Below are 20483 nucleotides of genomic sequence, written 5' to 3'. Positions count from 1 at the left end.
AAAACTTAAATTTTGGATTCCCACTTGAATTAATTTGTAATTTTCTGTACAATAATACGAAAACCAGTAAGTTATCTATTGCAAAAATATCGCAAGTCTCCATCTCCTTCTCACTTCAACTATCAGATCAGATTAGTCAAACCATTAACCGCCATGGCAAATTACATGCAACGGTCCAATATGGCCACGTCATCACCTCAAAAAAAATAATAAACTATTCTTCCTCCATGAGATTTTAATAAGAAAACAACAAATAGAAATATTATTGTATGAGAAACTAAAAAAAGAAAGGCAAGATGGGGGTTGTCTAAGTTCTCTTCACCTACAACTGCGGGCCCCGCACCTTAAAATGAATCAAATTATCCATTAAATATCTTTTACTTATCTATTAAAACCTTTTCTTTAAGTAATTGCTAATTGTAGATTATTATTTTTTCATTTTTTTCATTTCTGTTTTTATAAAATAAAAAATAAAATTTCGACTAGTCTTTCTGAAGTCTTACCTTTGGCTTTGAGAGTTTCAAACAGCTTTGTAAGAAGTGCCTTTTCCTTTTGGCTTTCTCCCTCTAACTCGTCGACTTTCCTTCAAGTTAGAGAGAGAAAGCGTTGCTTTGCTGTTTTATTTATTTATTTATTTTATTTAGAATAAAACCGAGCCCATTTGAGCTCTCTGCTTCGGCAAGAATTCTCCTCGGTGGGATTTTCCTAATCTTTTCAAATTTTATTTATTTTTCTGCTTTAAAAAGTTGATTATGAATATTAAAAAAAAAAAAAACATAAAAGCTTTGTGATGATTGATGTTGACTACTTGAACTTGATACATTACTAAGTTGTTTTCACACGAGAAGCCTGAGGTGGGTTTTTTGAATCTTGCTCCTAATAATATCTGAGTCTCTTCTTAATCTCTTGATTAACAGTTTTGCTTCCTCGTTTCTTGTTCTAATACTATAAATAAAGCGGAAAAAATCATTCTTTTTTCCCATTTCGAGGAGAAAAATAATATCTTTTTTATTTATTTTATTAGAAAATACTCAAATTTATTGAGTTTAAGCATATGGGTATTTTAGATCATCAAATGTATTAAAGGGGGTCTATTAGATCTTGAGTAGTTATTATTATTATTATTATTATTTTTTTTTTTTTTTTTGGGTTTTGAAGTTTTGTTGAAAAGGTGAAGAAAATATGTAAATAAAACTTGGGGTGCTTTCGTTGGCGGTAGTATTGTTAGAACTAGTTTTCTTTTAATGCTTTGTTGATGGATTAGAGAGATAGTCACTTGGGTTGGGTGCAATGTTAAGAGCTTTAACCCTTGGATTCTTGCTTTCTTGTCTTGTTATTGTTGTCTCTGTTTCTGCTGATGATCGTGAGTATGCAAATTGCAACTGTGATGATGAGCAAGAGGGTCTTTGGAGTGTACAAAACATTCTTGATTGTCAAAGAGTGAGTGATTTCTTTATAGCTATAGCCTATTTTTCGATACCCCTCGAGCTCCTTTACTTTGTTAGCTGCTCGAATGTACCATTCAAATGGGTTCTTCTTCAGTTTGTAGCGTTTATTGTGCTTTGTGGATTGACCCATTTACTCAATGGGTGGACTTATTATGGTCCTCACTCATTCCAGTTAATGTTATCCCTCACTATTGCCAAACTCCTTACAGCCTTGATTTCTTGTGCAACTGCGATAACTCTCTTGACTTTGATCCCTCTCCTCTTGAAATGGAAAGTGAGGGAGTTGTTTTTGAAGCAAAATGTGCTCGAATTGGACCAAGAAGTTGGGATGATGAAGAAGAAGAAGGAAGCGAGTTGGCATGTCCGGATGTTAACTCGGGAAATTAGGAAGTCGCTTGATAAGCACACCATATTATACACCACTTTGGTTGAGCTTTCTAACACTTTGGATTTACATAATTGTGCGGTTTGGATGCCAAATGAGAATAGAACAGAGATGAACCTCACTCACGAGTTGAGAGCTAGTCCTTCAAATAATTCTCTTTCAATCCCAATTAATGACCCCGATGTTCTGGAGATAAGAGAGAGCATAGGGGTGAAGAGTTTAAGGCCGGATTCAGCTCTTGGATCTGCAAGTGGTGGGGGCTCTGATGAGGCTGGTGCAGTGGCAGCAATCCGAATGCCAATGCTTCGAGTTTCAAACTTCAAAGGGGGGACACCGGAATTGGTTGATACTTGTTATGCTATACTTGTTTTGGTGCTTCCAAATGCAGATTCAAGGGTTTGGAGCATTCAGGAAATGGAAATAGTGGAAGTGGTTGCTGATCAGGTAGCTGTGGCACTTTCCCATGCTGCAGTTCTTGAAGAATCTCAGCTTATGAGAGAGAAACTAGGAGAGCAAAATCGTGTGTTGCAACAGGCGAAGAAGAATGCAATGATGGCAAGCCAGGCAAGGAACTCATTTCAGAAGGTGATGAGTCATGGGATGAGGAGGCCAATGCACTCAATCTTGGGCCTGCTTTCAATGTTTCATGAAGAGAATATGAGCTTTGAGAAGAAGATTATTGCTGACACCTTGGTGAAAACCAGCAGCGTTCTCTCAACTCTGATTAATGATGCAATGGAGATTCCAACAAAAAATGACGGAAGGTTCCCATTAGAGATGATGCCCTTTCGGCTGCATTCCATGCTTAAGGAGGCTTCTTGTCTAGCCAAGTGCTTGTCTGTTTACAAAGGCTTTGGTTTTGAATTAGATGTTAAGAGTTCTTTGCCTGATCAGGTTATAGGTGATGAGAAGAGGACCTTTCAAGTGATTTTGCATATGGTTGGTTATCTATTAAATTTGTATGATGGAGGGGGAACTGTTTTATTTCAGGTTTCCTTAGAGAGTGGTAGTGAGGACAAGAATGATAAAATGCTGGTAACATGGAGGCCTAGTAAGGCAGATGAATATGTATGCATAAAGTTTGAAATCAAAATTAAAGAGGTTAATTCTCAGTCATACGGATCGACAGCAAAACATGTTAGGAGGCACAATAGCAAAGAAATTAAGGAGGCACTCAGTTTCAGCTTGTGCAAAAAACTTGTGCAGGTGAGTTTCCATGTTACTTTCTATAATTTTTATCGCACAATTAATGATTTTGCCCCGGAAATTACCAATCGTATGTGGCTAACTTCCTGTGCCAATGAAATATTGCTTTTCTTTCATTGCATATGGCGTTAGTTTTGTACCCAAAAGAAGTCCGGTCAAGTTCAGATTATCTTGTCTATCTCAATCTCCTGATTGGTTAGTACTGTTGTGTTGATCTGTTTGTAAGCAACCAATATTATGCTGTTTGACTCAAGGATTATCAAACATAATAAATATGATTAAGATAACGAATATTTTACTTTCACATTTTTAGTACACTGCCCTCTAGAATGCAGCATGCTCTTCAGCTGAGAGCTTTATGTATGGTTCTATTGCAATAGTCTGTGCCTGTTAATTTTGCCAACCTCTGACTTTACTATTGTGAATAATGTTAATAAGCAGATGATGCAAGGTAAGATATGGATATCCCCTAACTATCAGGGTCTTGCACGAAGGATGACACTTGTTCTGAGGTTTCAGTTCGCACCAACATTTGGAAGAACCATATATCCTACTGGAAATTCCTCAGATGAACCAAATTTCAGTTCTCAGTTTAGAGGCCTTCGAATAATTCTAGCTGACGATGATGACGTGAATCGCACTGTGACCAAGATGCTTCTTGAGAAGCTAGGTTGCGAAGTAGTTGCTGTTTCATCTGGGTTTGAATGCCTTAGTGCACTTACTGTAGCAGAAAATTCTTTCAGAATTGTTGTTTTGGACCTTCAGATGCCTGAAATGGATGGATTTGAAGTTGCAATGAGAATTCGAAAGTTCTGCAGCCATAATTGGCCGTTGATTATAGCTGTGACAGCGAGTGCTGAGGAAAATACTTGGGAGCGATGTCTACATATAGGAATGAATGGAATGATTCAAAAACCTGTTCTCTTACAAGGGATGGCAGATGAACTTCGAAGAGTTCTGCAACAAGTAGGTGAAAGGGTATGATGGGCAAGTAACGATGTTTTCTGCCCTCGCATAGTTTAGGTGCCTTTGAGGGTCTTTAATCAGGCACGCCTACAAAGGTCAAACATGCATAGATATATCAAAACCTAGAATTTGCCATGTCTGGTATACCAAATTGTAGCTGATAACTTCTGCTAATCTTGTGTTTCAGCAGTCTGCGTTGCTAGATTTCTTTAGAAAGGATTCTAACATGCTGTGATGAACTTACTCAAATGTTGTCAAATAGTAAAAGGAACTATAATTGATTGACTGTCATGTAAATCTTTTTTCATAAGGTTTAAGGCACTGTTTGGTACTTTCGTCAAGCAACTTAGGCTTTCAAACTACAGGTTTAAATACACCAAAAGCCATTGTGGTTTGAAAGTTAAGGTGATTTTTTTCCACGATTGTTTGATAATAAATCTATATTGTTTTTAGTATTTTTTTTGTTGAAAATATAATTTAGCTTATCAATTTTTCTCACCAAAAACTAATTGGCCGCAGCCGGCTGTGTGAACTTTTCTGAGAGGGGTAGAAAATATTGGTGGTCCGGGTATTATTCATTGGCAAGGTGTAGGCATTTGCATGCTGCTCAATAAATCTAATGATGGGGGCATGCAAATGCAAACGAACCGCTAGCCAAAGCATACACCTTTACGCAACTTTGTGGTGCATGAAAAGGCACCATTTCTTCTGTTTTTGAGCAAATTGACTATTGCGTGCACAAGAATTCAACAACCGAGCTTCAACTGTTAACACCATTCTCCTTTGCTTGATTTTTCACTTTTTGTTATGAAAATCAAACAAGAAACTGTAAGGAGGATGATGAGACGCGTTGTTGAAATTTGGAATAGTTTCGTACGCTCCAAAGTTATCGTCGACGCTCATTATCTCTAGCAAAAGCTGCTGGCAGTTGAGAAGAGGATCCGTCGATTTTGAGTAAGAGGCTAGAGAATTAGGGCTTTTTTTTTTTTTTTCAGTTAGATCTGTCCAAGGATAAAATTAGAAAATCAAAATTAAAAAATGGCAAAATAGGTTACAATAACCTTCTAATGGTGTGGAATCTGAATTTCCTTACTCATCAAGAAGGAAACCAAGTTTCTCGAATAATGGAAATTGGAATTTGAATGGAATTTAATTTGGAAAATTATCCACCGACTACCTATTTTTTCACTTTTTAAAAAATAAACAAATCTTTTTTTTTACAACGCTCTATCTGAAATTAACATTTTTTTTCATTAGTTTACTCTCGTTATAACACCATTAGAGTTTTATTGACATCATAAGGGTAAAATTATCAACGACACAGTGGCGGACAGGTGTAAAGCAATATAACTTCAAGTAAAGTTCAGCAAAAAAATTAAGATTTGTGTATTTTTAAAAAAATACGAAAAAAAAAAGTGGTCAGTAGATAATTTATCTTTTACATTTAAGGGTAAAAAAGTCATTTATACAATATTCTGTTAGTTTTTTTAACGGTTTCCACACAGAAATGGACAAGTGAAAAAAAATGTAATTTCAGGTGGATTCCAAAAAAAATAAAATTGTGTATTTTTTAAAAAGTCTGAAAAAACAGGTGCTCGGTGAATAATTTCCCATTTAATTTTAAGTTAACTTTTGCCAACGGAACAAAAGAAAATGAAGAGGAAACAAAAACCTCTTCTGTCTTGCCTTAATTTATTGCAACCGAACATCGCATTGGTATTAATTTATATGGGATGAATTTAACCAACCAACCATTCTAAATAATGCAATCTAATCCTTTTAATTATTAATTTCTATCATAGTTGTTTTTATTTTCTTTTTTTGTGTGATTGATTCAATTGTTTAGGGGATTGGTTCATCTTTTTAAATTATCACTTTTTTAAAGACATTTTCCACTTGATCCCAAAAAAATTGTTTTATTGTAAGTTTAGAGTTTCAAATGATAGTTTAAATTTACATATACTACTTATTTATTTTTTGAGTACTAATACAATCATTCAAAGTTTGTATCCTAACTGATGTAAAACCAATATAAATTTAAATTTGAATGAAAAATATTCAAGTTCAAAACTAATTATCATATAATCCTATAAGAAAATGTCTTATCTATCTGTAAGGATACAAACTTTGTAAACTATCTATCTCTTATTTTTTAAAAAAAATAATGGTGAATTATTGAAAAACATTCACTAAAACAATAATATATAAAATGAAAATAAAAATTGATGACCCTCTTTTGTTTTCTAGGCATTTCTAGCCAGATTGGGCCTTACGGAAATATTTTCTAGCCCAACCAACAACAATAGGCCTTACATAAAAATTTAGCCACAAGCTCTCCTTCAACCTTTAACTAGATTTTGTCAGAAACTTAAACTGGATTCTCTCAAAAAAAAAAAAAAAAAAATTCTGATAAAGGGAAATGAGTGTATCATCATCAGCAGGAGCAGGAGAGTATCACTCAAAAGACTTCGAATGGGAAACATTGAAACAAGAAATCGAAAATGACCCATCTCTCCAATACCATTTACTTCCATATAATTCTTCACCAGAAGCAGCACAAGAAGCAGAAAAAGATTCAGATGCATGGAAAAGGTTTCACAGCCGCCACTCCTCTGGCAAGTTCTTCAAGGTTTGCTTATCCTTCTGTTTCTATTACAGTTTCTTCATTATTTTATTTGTTCATTAATTTGGTGCCATGGGGTTGATGTGATATTATGATTTCTGCATATCTTGAAGAATAAATTAGTGAAGACAATTAACTATGTATTAATTTTTAATATAAATAGATGAACTTGCGATCACTTGTCTTCAGATATTATATCATAATTTTTAGTTTAGATAAAAATTATTTAACCCACATTTTCATAATTCTAGAGCCGCAAAACTCATTGTACAAACTAATGTGACATAATGGTAATGGGGAGCTTGAAACACCACATTACCTGCATAAATTATTTTTATTATTTTATGTTTTTCATTCCACCAGTTCTGTTATGCCACGTCGTTAGTACAAAATAGTTTGTACAAAGAGTTTGTGGTTCTAGCATTACTCTTTCATATTTGTGGAAGTGACTACTTTCATATTTGAATCTGTAAATGACATTGATTTGTATCTTTCTTAGAAATTTCTTGGATTTGAGTTTTGGTCTACTCTGACATTGATAAGTTTCTCATGCAGCTTCCATGCTTGATTCAGGATCTATGTCATTCTTTATTCCCTACTTTATTGGAGTGTCTATCTGTGGATGTAGGAGAGACGGTATTTACTGAAGGAATTCCCAGAACTAGTTTCTTGTGGGGGATCTTCTAAGCTTTTGGAAGTGGGATGTGGTAATGGTAGCACTGCTCTTCCAATTTTGCGGTAAGCTTACAAGTTTTCTTCTTTTAGATTCCTTTTCTTCTATTTTTTTTTTCTAGGTGCCTTGCTATATGCCTTTGAACCATGTACAAGTAATCGTTATTACCATATTTAATTGGCTATATCTTAAATACCAAAAAGTTATATTCTTTTCCAACTATTTTGCTCATGATACCTGAATTGTAGGAGCAGTTTTTCTGAAGCTTGCTTTGTACTCTGAGGTTGCCTATCTTATTCTGTAGATTGGCAACTAATTCCAATAAATATTCAATAGTTCCTCGTATCTAATAGAGTTTTTATTTCCTGAAGATTGAGCATATAGAGTGTTTCAAGAGGATGTCATGATCTTTTTGTATGTGATAAAACTTTTGAACACTTGCATAAAGGAAGGAAACTTCCAAATTTGGCAACTGTTTGCTTGTCTAAGAAGATTACAATGGACCTCTGTCAAAAGGCAGGAGCTTATATTCCTGTAACAGTTATTATTTACAACTTAGTTTACTGCAGAGCTGTCAAATTGTCATGAGGCAGCATTGGATGCTATAGGCAATTTTGGAAATGGTTCTTTGATAGCAGATTTCAGTGTAGTAATTAAAATGAAAATTTTAGCTTCTCTTGTTGATGGGGAATATTACAATAATGGTCATGAAAATTTTAGCTTTCTTGTTGATGGGGAATATTACAGTAATTGTCCAGCCGTCAGCGGAAGTCAAAATTACGTCATACTTGCTAATCTGAAATCATATAGAAGTATGTTATAACATGTAGCCCATGTTTGTGATTTTGATAATCTTCAACGTACTTTAGCTTCTGAAAGACTGCCAATTTGTTGGCCCAATCTGCATAAGATTCAAGAATAGATAGGACGGATGATTAATTAGGTTTCCAGCTTGATTGAACAATGGCAAAATAGTCTTATGGTTTGCTTCAAGCCAAAGCTCTTAGAAATACTCTCTGCTTCAATTCTGGTAGTCTTTCAAACTGTTATCATCAAAACCAACTCTTTCTTTTCTTTTGCAGTGGGAATGAGAATATTATTGTATATGCATGCGATTGTAGCTCTGAGATTCTGGAGAGGGCCAAAGAGTTTGTGGATGCCGCTGATATAGGCTCAGTAAAAGATCGTTTCTGTCCGTTCTATTGTGATTTCTGTACAGCTGGATTTCCAGAGTGGTTGGCTTGCAATTCTTGCCTGGAAAGTTTTCAACAAAAGCAGCATGATTGCTTTTCAGGTTTCTAGCCTAACCCTTTTGTTCCCTGCGCTTCATACTTCATGTAATTAACAATGGCTCCATTTGTGTTATGAACTAAGGAGTTATGTTTGATTCTCCAGATACTGAAGAGAAAAATAAACCACATTTAAAAAATTTGTTGAGACAAGATGACTGTTGTATTGGTGGCGTGGACTTTATCACCTTGGTATGTGCTTTTGTTTGCCCAAACATTTTAGCATGCACAACTAAGTCTATGAATTAGGACCCTCTCCTAATTTGACCTTTCTTGAGCTTTTAAAGATCTTGTGCCACGTGCGTAGTAGTGATAGTTAATGGTTCAGATTTAACTACCTTTACATTCTTATCTACTAACTACCAATCTTCTACTTGTGTTTTGCTCAAAAGAAGCTCAGATCAAGAGAGAATCTTGATCTGTAGTCTATAGGCCATCGTCGGGTATCCTAAGATTTGCTTTCTTTTTCTTGACCAAATCTCCTTACTAGCGCCTCACCAGAACTTCCCTGATTTTCACCCCTGAGATTCCTACTTTAATTTGTAAAAGAAATTTACGGAAAAAATTTACATGGCTTTCAATATGATGTTACATTATGTATCAGATATTCACACTATCAGCAGTACCCCTCCAAAGGATGCCAACAGCAATCAGAGAGTGCTACTCTGTCTTGAAGCCTGGTGGTCTTCTCCTTTTTAGGGATTACGGTATAAACCACTATATTACAAAATTAGTTTCTGCAGGAGGCTTTTGATATGTCTTGCTGTTAGATATAATCAGTAAGTCCAGCTCTTAACAACAAATATTCTGTATAATAAACTTAGGCCTATATGACATGACCATGCTGCGATTCAAGCCAGAACAAAGAGTGGAGTTCAAGGAGTATATGCGATCAGATGGAACCCGTTCTTATTTCTTCACTATTGATTCTGTCAGGAACCTTTTTGTCAATGCAGGCTTCATTGAGGTATAAATTTCTTGCTATTGGGTTGTTATAAAGGGCAGTATTTGTTTGCAATGCTGCATAGTTTGCATGGTAAATCTCTGTTTTGATTCTTGTCTGTGTTAATTCCGCCAACTTCTTAAAACTAAACAAAGATTTAGAATTTCTTCTAGTCAGTTTTACTCAAGAAATAAGTGACCATAGGCTGCTCCTGCAGGTTGAACTTGAATATTGCTGTGTCAAGTCAGTGAATCGTGGAAAGGGGAAGAGCATGCGGAGGGTTTGGGTTCACGGGAAGTTCCGAAAGCCTCTGTGAAGTATTTTGTCAAGACAGCTCTTGTTGAGTTACTGTCTGAAGAGGTCGATGCTTTCTTTTTTCAATTACCACCTCTTAAATTCTTCTTTTGACATCTAAGTGGCATTTCACACTAGTTTTTGGTTCCTTGTAGTTGGAAAAAAAGTGGTGAATGCTATTGCTGAATGAAGCATGCAATTATTTCATTTTTTTTTTTTTTTTGGCTCTGTTGAGATTGTATTAAACTGTTACAAAAAAAAATATTTTTATTCTTTCTTATTTTTGCTAAAAAAATATACGGATATAATCGAAGTTCTTCACCAACCTTGCTTGCTCACATAATCGGGGAGAGGATTTAGTTATCGGATTGATACTCAAGTCAACATCACGACACTGATCAAGAAAGCCTTTTGAATGGGCCTAGAAACTTCGGCCGCACAATGTGCAGGATTTATCAATTGTGTTAAAATTTTTTAACCAAAAAAAAAAAACTATTACTTAAATTTTACGTGAAAAAGTAGGATTCATTGTTGATTGAGAGTTTGAATTCGTGCATTTTTAGCACAATCCGCAAGTCTTATGAGTATAGCTCAAAATTATTCCCACACCTATCAACATATTTACTCCCGACCTTATCGGCGGATATGTGTATGTATATAAAGATACAGATTTCAATACAATGATTATTAAAATGTGTTTTTATTTATTTATTTTAGTAACATCCTTTTATATATAGAGAGAGAAGGAAAATATAATTTCTTACCAACAACAACATAATAACACAACAGCTACTCCATGACAGACTTGAACATCAATCTACAGATAATATACATTACAATAAATAGTTGAACAGACCATTTACATTTTATGTTTTACACTGATAAATAAGAAGAAAAAATGCACCAGAGACACTGTTAAAGAGCATCAAAGAGTCACTAATAATTTAAAAATATATATCATTATCTACCTCCACCCACCAGAACCAGTACCCACTCGCCCACCACGAGGCAACACAAGCTATGGTGGCTTTTATATTTTTAGTGTTGGTCTGTAAAGGGCTTTGGACTGTAGTAGCCTTAGTCCAAGCCCATTTGATAAGTTATTCTATCTAGGCTTGGTAATTTTTTGGGGGTCGGATTTATGTTGGCCCAACCCATTTTACACCTCCAATCGGGAGCGATAATAAGTACAATGTTTATCTTGGCAATGCACTTAAAAAAGTTGAGATTTAAAGTATTCTCTTCAAATTATATAATATATGATATGTCATCTACTGATAAGTTATGATTAACAATCACAATATTAATAAGTTATTTTATTACACGCAGGTCGACTTAAGTAGTTTTGGGCTGTTAGGGGCCTTAGGCAAAAATTTATAATTGGGCTAGACTATTTGAATCCATTAAATTTCTCATTACATCATTTTTTGGAATTAAAAATTTTTATTGTGAAAATTTATCTTGATCAATTACTTGTTTGACCTTATTCTCTTTCCTTTCAGCTCCTTTCCTTATTAAAAATATATTGTGATATATGAAGTATACGTTACTAACTACTTAATTGATAACACATCATTTATGATGAAATTTGAAATAAAAAATTTGGAATGTCTATCATTACTGATTGCATTTAGCAAACAAATCGTTCAATAAATTAACAGATTTAGCCATATTGTAATAAAAACAAAATCAAAGGAACCGTACCCATCATGGAAAAATCAAAAAGAAAAGTTTCTATACCACTTAGAATGTATTAGAAAATTTTTTTGGTCAATTAAATCTCAAAAGCACAAAATTTGAATGATAATAATAGGTTAGAACTGATAATGTTATATTGAAAAGTAAGAGAAAAGATAAAGTTAATTTAGAAAGAAAGAATAAAGAAGAAAAATTGAAAGTGAAAGAAACTAGTTTAGGCTTTGATCATCGTTACAATAGAGAAAGAAAAATAGTTAATCAAGGCTAATTTTGTGATTTTTGAAAATATGTGAATTAAAATAATAAGTTATAATTTGATAATTATTTTAATTAAAAAATAGGTGTTGAAAATAAATTAGTAGGATCAAATAACCCTATCCATTATTCTTAGGCCTTTTATAATTTAATATTGTAATTTATTGTAGTAAATAATAGGAAAACAAAAATAATCTCAACAGCAAAAAAAAAAAAAAAGCTCACTAAAAACATTGGACAATAAAAATAGTGAATTAATGGATTGTGATTGCAACGTTCTCAAATATTCGTTGTACTTAAAGCATGTATTCTAATTTCCAAGTGAAAATATGTTCAAGGATATTTGAAATTAGGGACTTGTTTAAGGTAAATAGAAATAAGTCAATAACCAATACAAAAAAAAAATTATAGAACAATTTCAATGAGACCATCCAATAAATATTTGTGACGTATTTCAAATGATTTTTCTCTTTTTATTATGACTGATCAATTTTAAAATAATTGCATATATATGTCACAATTTTACTAGACGGACATATAAATGAGACGTAATTATCTGTGACTCTGTTCCATCTAAGTTTTTCTCCAATATAAAAAGGAGAAACTTTAGTCAGACACTAAATAAATGAATGATAATTATAAATTGACAACACATGACTCAAGAATATAAATTTTTGAAGAGAACTATTAAAAAAAGGGGGTTTTTAAGTTACATTCAATGTAACTTATACAACTCCTGTGAACCACATAAATTACAGGTCCTATAATTTTGTGTGTTTCACATGAATTGTGTAAGTTATATTGAATGTAACCTAACATTTGCCTTAAAAATTCACTTCATGAAGACCGTATTTATTTATACACAAAAGAAACGCATGTTCCATGAAAAAAATTTGAAACGGGCCAATGCCGATCCAGTAGTGCTAAAAAGCATGCATTGGATTTGGATTTCTTACAAAACTAAACCGACCGAAGTGTGAGCTAATATTCGGGCGGGTCTTAGGGTCAGAAAACGCTCGCATGGTGCCACGTGTCGGCGCCCCAGCTCTTCAACGGTCAAAAAGTCAACGGTTTCGGTTCCCCAAATGGGCCCCACCTCTTCGGAAATTGCTACCAGCTCAGCTCTTGTCGTTTCCCTATGTTTGTCCGCTTTGTTTTGCATCAAAATATCAGAGACAGCCCTAGAGTTTTATACATTATACCTACGTCCGCTAATATTTTTATTTATTTATAATTCACGCCCTATTTTACTTTATTTACAGAGGTATTTCTTTCATTTTTTTTCTTTCGGAAGTATTACTACAGTATACTGATATTATAATTAAAGGATACGAGGACCTAAATGCATATGTAAAATTTATATATAAGGGGAGTTTGTTGAACATAGTTTAGAAAATTTTTATTTTATCTATCCCATTAATATTCGAGTAATATATCTATTCTATCCGCATTATGTCTATTTTCATATTAGATTTTATGTTTGGCCACTAACACAGAAGGAATATATCTACTTTAATCATATTTATGGTGGGTGAGATGTTTACCGCAATGCAAATTATGAGAAGGGAATAGGTCGAGTATAGTGATGGGGACTCAAACTTTCACGAGCCTAGTTGCAGATTCTAGAAATTTAAATTCATATAATTGTAGTATAAACTTGCCAAGGCTACTGAATTAAAAAATTTTGTGCCTGTAAAAACAAGATCTACGCGATACAACTTAAAAAATCTACATGAATAAAAAATGAGAACTACCCCATTTATAAATATTTCCAATAGAGGGAATTGAGTATTCATAGGAGACTCAAACCCTCACTTTCATTTTTGAATAAGTATTTTGATACATATATGTTATATATTTGAAAGTATTTTAACCAAATTAACCAAAGTTTTAAGTTAATTCGAATAAACATAGAAACATTAGAACTTAGTTCATCTGATAATGCAATGTGATGAGATAGTGATATCCCTATAAGAAATTTTAGGGTTTTTCGCCTCTGCTGACTTTTTTTTTTTTTTTGGTTATTACTATTGAAGTTCGAATGTTTCTATCACTCTTAATTGCGTTAAGAAGCATCCAAAATTACTGACTTATAAAATTTCAATTTCAAATGAATATATAATAATTTAAGATATCTATCAAAAGTACTAGTTAAGAAAAACGTGCATATATATACTGCCTGCTACGATGATGAACTTGAAAAATAATTCATATTATTTTTATGTTAATTAACAAAATAATAAAACTTAGTAAATGGACACAGAGCCATATGACACTGTAATAATTTCATTGTTTTGACTCTTTTAGTAGAGTAAACTAGATATATTTGTTTAACTAACACTCCTGTTTATTAATTATATATAATTGGAGGATTTTCAAGGACATTTCACTTGCTAGAAACATGAACTAATCAAACAATTGCTTATTAATATAATTTATAGCCATCAGCTTCTGTCTAAAATGTGTACCACACTGTGATTGGTAACTCAACTCAAGATGATAAGCCAAAGCTGAGATGATGATGCACAAACTCAAAAGAGAGTTAGGTCAAATGGCACCTAATCAGATTAAGACTACGTGTAATCCACGGCAAGTTCATGCAGTTGCAAATAATATTTTATCAGATGATCAGGACTTGAAAAGTAAGAACAAACAAACACATGCTCGCAATTTTCTCTATTGCTGATGTATGATTCCCCATTGTTAATTAATTAATTAATTAATCAGAACTAGTAGTCTTCTTGTTAATTAGACATCAACTTAAGCTTTATTGGTGGTCCATATTTCCTTAATGCTGATTTCCCGGATTCCTTTTCAAAGTAATATAATTAATTAGCAAGTGTTAAGACTTTTACATATAGCTAGGGCTTGCTTTGCACTTGCATATGTTGGTAAAATCCACACTCGGACAATGTAATAAGAAAAGGAGAAGCTACATATCTTAATTAGGAATTAATCATGGTGATTAGAATAATTATTCGACTCGAGGTTGGGTCCATCTACATGTATCGTTACTTTACCATTAGATTAATGTTAAATATATTTGGGTAAGATTAGCAAGGACATGTGAATCCATGTGAAGAGGGTCCTTTATGTTGCTAAGAGACTCTCTGGATATGCTTTGAGTGTGTCAAGAAAACATCCCTTCTAGATGAAAATTACATCGAATTTAGCCATAAAGTTGTATTTATAATGTTCTTTTCTTCAACCATGGTTCTCTCTATGTTTTTTTTTTCTTATTGAAATGCCATGGTTGATTGTACATGCTTGTATGATATCATTATGGAAGTTAATTATGTACAAGGTTCTTTTACTACATTATTAATTTATAATTCAGATCTAATCTTGTAAGTCGAGGGCGTAATAGTGCCGAAATTAATCAATGTTAAGATTTACATTGTTATATAGATTTTTTCCATGTTTTGACATTGATACCTGGTTAACAATATAACATTCATGCAATTGAGATGTTAGAGGATTTAATAGTGCCGAAATTAATTAATAAAAACATAAACAATTATAAATTTAAAAATGAAAAGAGGGTGGGTAAAATTCAAATTGATTTTTTAACATTATCTCTCACAGGATTCGAAATTAGGTAGTGAACTAAAGAAAAGCTGCTTTAAAAGCACTCGATCAAACCCCTCACATACTTAAGGAAGAAATAAAAAGTTTAGTGAATTAACAAATTTTTATAGGTCATGAAACAAATATCATTAATTTATATTAAATTACTAGTTTTAGATGATGATTAGGAATATTTAATAGAGTCCGGTAAAAATATGGAAAAGTTATAACATATTAAGGCTTCTCTATTCTCTTCCAAAGATCATGGACATATAGTTATATGCCAAGGAATAAGTTTTCTTGATGTTTCATTTCTAGCCAGTGATGGGAAATATATATAATCAAGCTATATATTAAAGAATTAGAGGCAAAGAGCTTGTGAAAACCCCAAATATTTGCAAGCATAATAATAGCAACTACTTGCCCTTAAAGATCACCAGAAGCTCAAAATTTGCTGCTATGCTCCATAAAAAATTAATGGTTAGAATAGAAGTATAGATGTGTCTCATCATTGTCACCTCCTCTTCACCAAAACCTCCACTAACAGAACGGCTTTGTTCATCTTTTACAATTATTTTTCTCAAAGCATTTAAACATCTCTCAATTTTTTAATAGCCTTCTTAAGTGCATGGAACGTGCCTCGACTTTTTGAGTGACAGTTCTTTATTTTTTAAATAACTTTTGAGTTTCTGTACACAAAGTCACCTCAAGTATTTCGTTTTAATAATGGGCTGATTAGTTAATTTATTAATCAAACTAATATTTTAGTTGCGCCCTCAACTAGATGATCAACTAGAAAAATATAAAGACGAATGTGAGACATATATATATATATATATATATATATATATATATAGGAATATGAATTTAATTAAAGTTCAGAAAAACTATTAAGTCGTGTGGTTAATAATTTTCGTGGATATTAACAAATTAAGGATCTTGAACCAAATCAACATTAACTTTATATATGTGTGTATAATTTTTTTCCTAGTGCGGGCACCTTTTTTTATATTTTTATGTGAACATGTTATTAAATTATACAATTTATAAGTGTTATAATTAATTATTTCTGCGCGAAAAAGAAAATGATGACCCTTTCACTTGAGAATGGTTATATATATAAGTTTGACTTATATGCAAAGATTATTGATTAAACTGAACTAATTAGACCTGAAAATTCGCAATTAGTTACACAAATTAGGTGTTTTTTCTTGATCATATGAAGAAGGTGAGTCCCCTATTTCGTTCTAATATGTATTCAGAATTTGCCATTGAATCGCATGAAGGTTATATGGCGGTTGTTAATTGTTAGAAAACCAATTAATGCCACATGCTGACAAGTAGCAGAAGATTGAAACTTGGTCTAATTACAATCGGGAATTGAATCAAAATTATATATAACTTCTTTGCTACTTTTGAATTGCGAATTTGCTAATTTTGATCCAGTGCATTCATAAACAAGTTATCAATTCATATTGTGGTATGACGAAAGTAAAGAAAAATTTAAATAAAAGCGTGGATAGGGCATAAGTATATTGACTGATAAATTAAATTAAAAATTTATCCTCCGTACCTGGGAGTAAGAACTAATTGAATTGCAACAAATTACCCAGAGAGGAAGCAAAGAACAAGCCATCGCACAGTCTAAAAGACAACTAGAATCAAAGTATTATAGTGAGAGATGAAATGAGCATGAACAACAAATTCAATAAAGAGTTAGAATTAATAGTCACCTAGCAAGCAGCGTGAGATAGACCAAATATAAACTTTTAAGTAACTAAGCTTAATTTTTCTGTGGGTTCCCATTTACATTTGTTACAGGTATACCCTTATCAACAAACAACACTGAAGATATTTTGAGAAATAAATTAGGGCTTTTATCCAAAAAAAGAAAAGAAATAAGTTAGGGTTGTAAACTGCTCAAAGATATAGTATTTAATGAAGAAGAAAGAAAGAAAACTTATTATGTAATACCTAAATTATTTAATGAAGCCGGCCTAGTAATAATATTCCTAATTAACTCCGCTGTAATCTATCTAAAGTAAAAAGACAAATTGCATAAAATGGAACTGAAATATAGGATGATGAAGAAGAAGAAGTAAAATTGAAGAGAAGCACTATAAGCAGTGCATATATAGTATTGCTTTAAAAAAAAAAAACAAAGAAAGTGTTCAGAGAGAAAAGGAAAAATATACAAAACAGCAGAGCACATGAAGCATATAATAAATTTATTCATCTATTCGTTACTACTTCTTACTTACTTTCTCTGTCTCTCTTGATGCATAATACAGGCCAGTACAAATCTAATTAAGCAAGCTATAGCTAATGAACAACGGATTTAGATCCTCTACTCAACAAGACAACAACCTTCTCTCAAATTTACTTGAAGTCTAAAAAGCTGGTCGCCCATGAGCCCATCCATAAGCCTCATGGCTCAACTGCCCTCCATTTGCCACCAAATTTGGTGGCAAATTATTATAAACGCCCATTCCTGAAGGATCCCCTATCCCTCCTCCCCCACCGCCGGCACCACCTCCACCACCGCCACTACTACCACTCCCTCCTCCTCCTCCTCCGCCAAGGGGGCCCTGAGCCCCGGCACCTCCCTCTTCCTCCTCATCTAGTGGCAACCTCTCATACGTTGCATTTGAAAACGTCGCCGCAATCACCATCACCGGGCCTGACGCCACCAGTGATCCCACCACGCTTCCTCCCACCACTTGCCCTTGGCCCCCCGCTAAGTATATAGTCAACCCGGTTGACCCGGGTGGCGCAGGCCCGGGCAAAAAAGCACCGGTCAACGATAGTATCTCAAACCTACCGTGAATGGCCATGATTGCACTCGGGTCAGATGGCTGCCGGAGCGTTACATTAGTGACGGTGCCGCTCCCGCTGAGTACGCAAACACCTCTCTGCCTCCTCCTTGCAAAATTAGCTAGTGTTTCAGCAACATCAGCGCCGTTGGCTATTTCCATGACGTGACTCTTGAGTGCATTAGGGCTATCCCTAGTGACAAATATGGGAGGTTTTGGTTTGTTCTTGGAGCCCGGTGGACGGCCCCTAGGGCGGCGCGTGGAGATTTCGATAGCTCCTTCTCTAGGCTCATCACTGTGCTCCCTATCATCCTCTTCATCTCCTCCTCCTCCGCCCCCCCCGCTTCCGCTCTCTCCGTTATTGTTGGCCATGATGGATATACCCAGATCTGGTTTCTTCATCGGAGACGACGACGTAGCTGTTGACCCGTCCATTCCGGGCAGACCCACTTGGCCAGTCCACCATCGGTTCGCCATAAGTATACTGTAACACAAACCGTAACAACAATACAATCTTTTTGCTTGATGACCAAAAGAACTTATACAAAGTTAGGATCTCTTTTCAATAATATTATCCATAATAAAACACTAAATTAAATCTTAAAGTATATCTAAAAATGATCTAATAAAAGATATGTGAGAAATCAAACTTAATTAACAAGACAAGACCAAGATTTTCTTGAACAAGAAAGAAAACACGAACTAGCTAGTTTAGAAGCTAGAGATGAGTTTTTTTTTTCTCTGTGTGTGTGTCTAACACTTAGATTAAAACTGAAACTGTGTTAAGTCTCAAAGTGTGTGTATATATTATAATTATTCAAGAGAAGATGGTACTGGAGGTGGTGATCTTAGAAATTAGGGCTTTTTTTTGGGGGGGAGAGAGAGACGAAGAGAGAGAGAGGGGTAGTCTGGCGCGTGAGAAAAAAGCGAACGGATTGAGGGGCACAAGTCCTCTTTCTCTCGCGTTCCGACAGCTATATATTTATATTGAAAAATGATATTTGGCCACTTTTAAAGCACCACGGTGAGAGCATAATCGTATCCTATTTTTTATGTTCATAGTGTCTTAATAGTGTTCAAATATCAGCACTCATTGGTATATAACAGCCAATCGATGTTGAGGTATGTGCAATTCAATTGTTGTATACTTTTATATACTGGTATTCATGCATTTCAAGTATTAGCTAAAGTCATTCATATGCCTATTTCTATCGGATATTTGTTAATTAGTTATTACATACACTTATTTGTTTTCCATAGGAAATTTGAAGATTACGTTACAAGAGCTTGGTCGAATGGTTTTTAAACATGTTTATTTGGTTAGTTATCGAATTTGACTTCTAGGAAAATAAATTTTTTTAAGAATATCTAAATTCTTGTCTTTACATATTTATACATAATAATTTGTACGAACAATTTGTAACTCTAGAATTACTCGAATACATTATACAAATCATTGGTGCATATGAATAATTATAAACTTATGATTATTCAAAGATACTTCATCATACATGCATTCTCAAGTATCAAGTATATATATATATTGAAAAAAGGAAAAAAAAAAGTTTCAAATACAAATGTATATCCTTATTTTTTAATTTGCTATATGATTTAGAATTATTTCTTGGTTGCAATAATTAAATGACTTGATTAGAAAATATATAGTTGATCTTATGTTTGATTTGTACGATGAAGAAGTTAATTAAGAATGACTAACTACATAATTATAGGTGACAACTATATATGGATAATGAGTAACATCAAATTCATGTGACTGAAGTGCCACCCAAACGCACAGACTACAAAACATTTTTGTAAAAATATATAACTTCCAATATAAGGTAAAGAATAAACAATCTACAGTAACAAAAAATTATAAAAATATCAAATTTAATTGTTTAGTTTACGCCTATAAAGAAATTTAGATCTGACTAATTAATAAAAATTTAAAATTAATTTTCTAAAAACACTATTCAGCATTTCTATTCATAATTATTGTTCACAAGTACTGCTCATGTTATTGTTCATCTGTATAGAATAAAATAATTTTGCTAGAAATAGTAAATTGATGGATAAAATATCTTATTTCCAGAAGGCCACACATATATATTAAGCAATTAACATAGATTACAATACATTAGATTCTTATACAATTTCATACCCTCTCTTATTATTGTCAACACCTCGGTTGAATCTACTTAGTCAAATCTGTTTAGCGAGCACCATTTATCTTTTTATCTGCATTATCTTTTTATCTGCAACCTTTATGTGAAATCCCTTCACTGCGGTAAACGACCCCTTCTCTCAAAGAAACCAATTAATA

The 20483-nt window shown here is 33.5% G+C and overlaps 3 protein-coding genes across 3 annotated transcripts; 2 read left to right on the top strand and 1 right to left on the bottom strand.

Moving 5' to 3' along the window:
- The first annotated feature begins 443 nt into the window (after positions 1-443).
- Positions 444-4336, top strand: LOC18046821 (protein EIN4). The gene is made up of 2 exons (XM_006442657.2): positions 444-3039; positions 3481-4336. Exons 1-2 carry the CDS (start codon positions 1291-1293, stop codon positions 4021-4023), a joined length of 2292 nt encoding a protein of 763 aa, XP_006442720.1. The 5' UTR covers positions 444-1290; the 3' UTR covers positions 4024-4336.
- A 2029-nt stretch (positions 4337-6365) lies between these two features.
- LOC18046820 (methyltransferase-like protein 6) lies at positions 6366-10043 on the top strand. The gene is made up of 7 exons (XM_006442656.2): positions 6366-6634; positions 7257-7366; positions 8384-8595; positions 8697-8782; positions 9195-9297; positions 9415-9557; positions 9751-10043. The coding sequence occupies exons 1-7, from the start codon at positions 6425-6427 to the stop codon at positions 9847-9849; spliced, it is 963 nt and encodes a 320-aa protein (XP_006442719.1). The 5' UTR covers positions 6366-6424; the 3' UTR covers positions 9850-10043.
- A 7525-nt stretch (positions 10044-17568) lies between these two features.
- On the bottom strand, positions 17569-18741 carry LOC18046819 (AT-hook motif nuclear-localized protein 19). Its single transcript, XM_006442655.2, has one exon. The coding sequence runs from the start codon at positions 18635-18637 to the stop codon at positions 17738-17740; it is 900 nt and encodes a 299-aa protein (XP_006442718.1). The 5' UTR covers positions 18638-18741; the 3' UTR covers positions 17569-17737.
- Positions 18742-20483: the final 1742 nt, after the last annotated feature.

The sequence above is a fragment of the Citrus clementina genome, unplaced genomic scaffold (genome assembly GCF_000493195.1).
Source record: "Citrus clementina cultivar Clemenules unplaced genomic scaffold, Citrus_clementina_v1.0 scaffold_3, whole genome shotgun sequence".
NCBI lineage: Eukaryota > Viridiplantae > Streptophyta > Magnoliopsida > Sapindales > Rutaceae > Citrus > Citrus x clementina.
The sequence above is the reverse complement of the archived record's forward strand: the minus strand, read 5'-3'. Positions and strand labels throughout refer to the sequence as shown.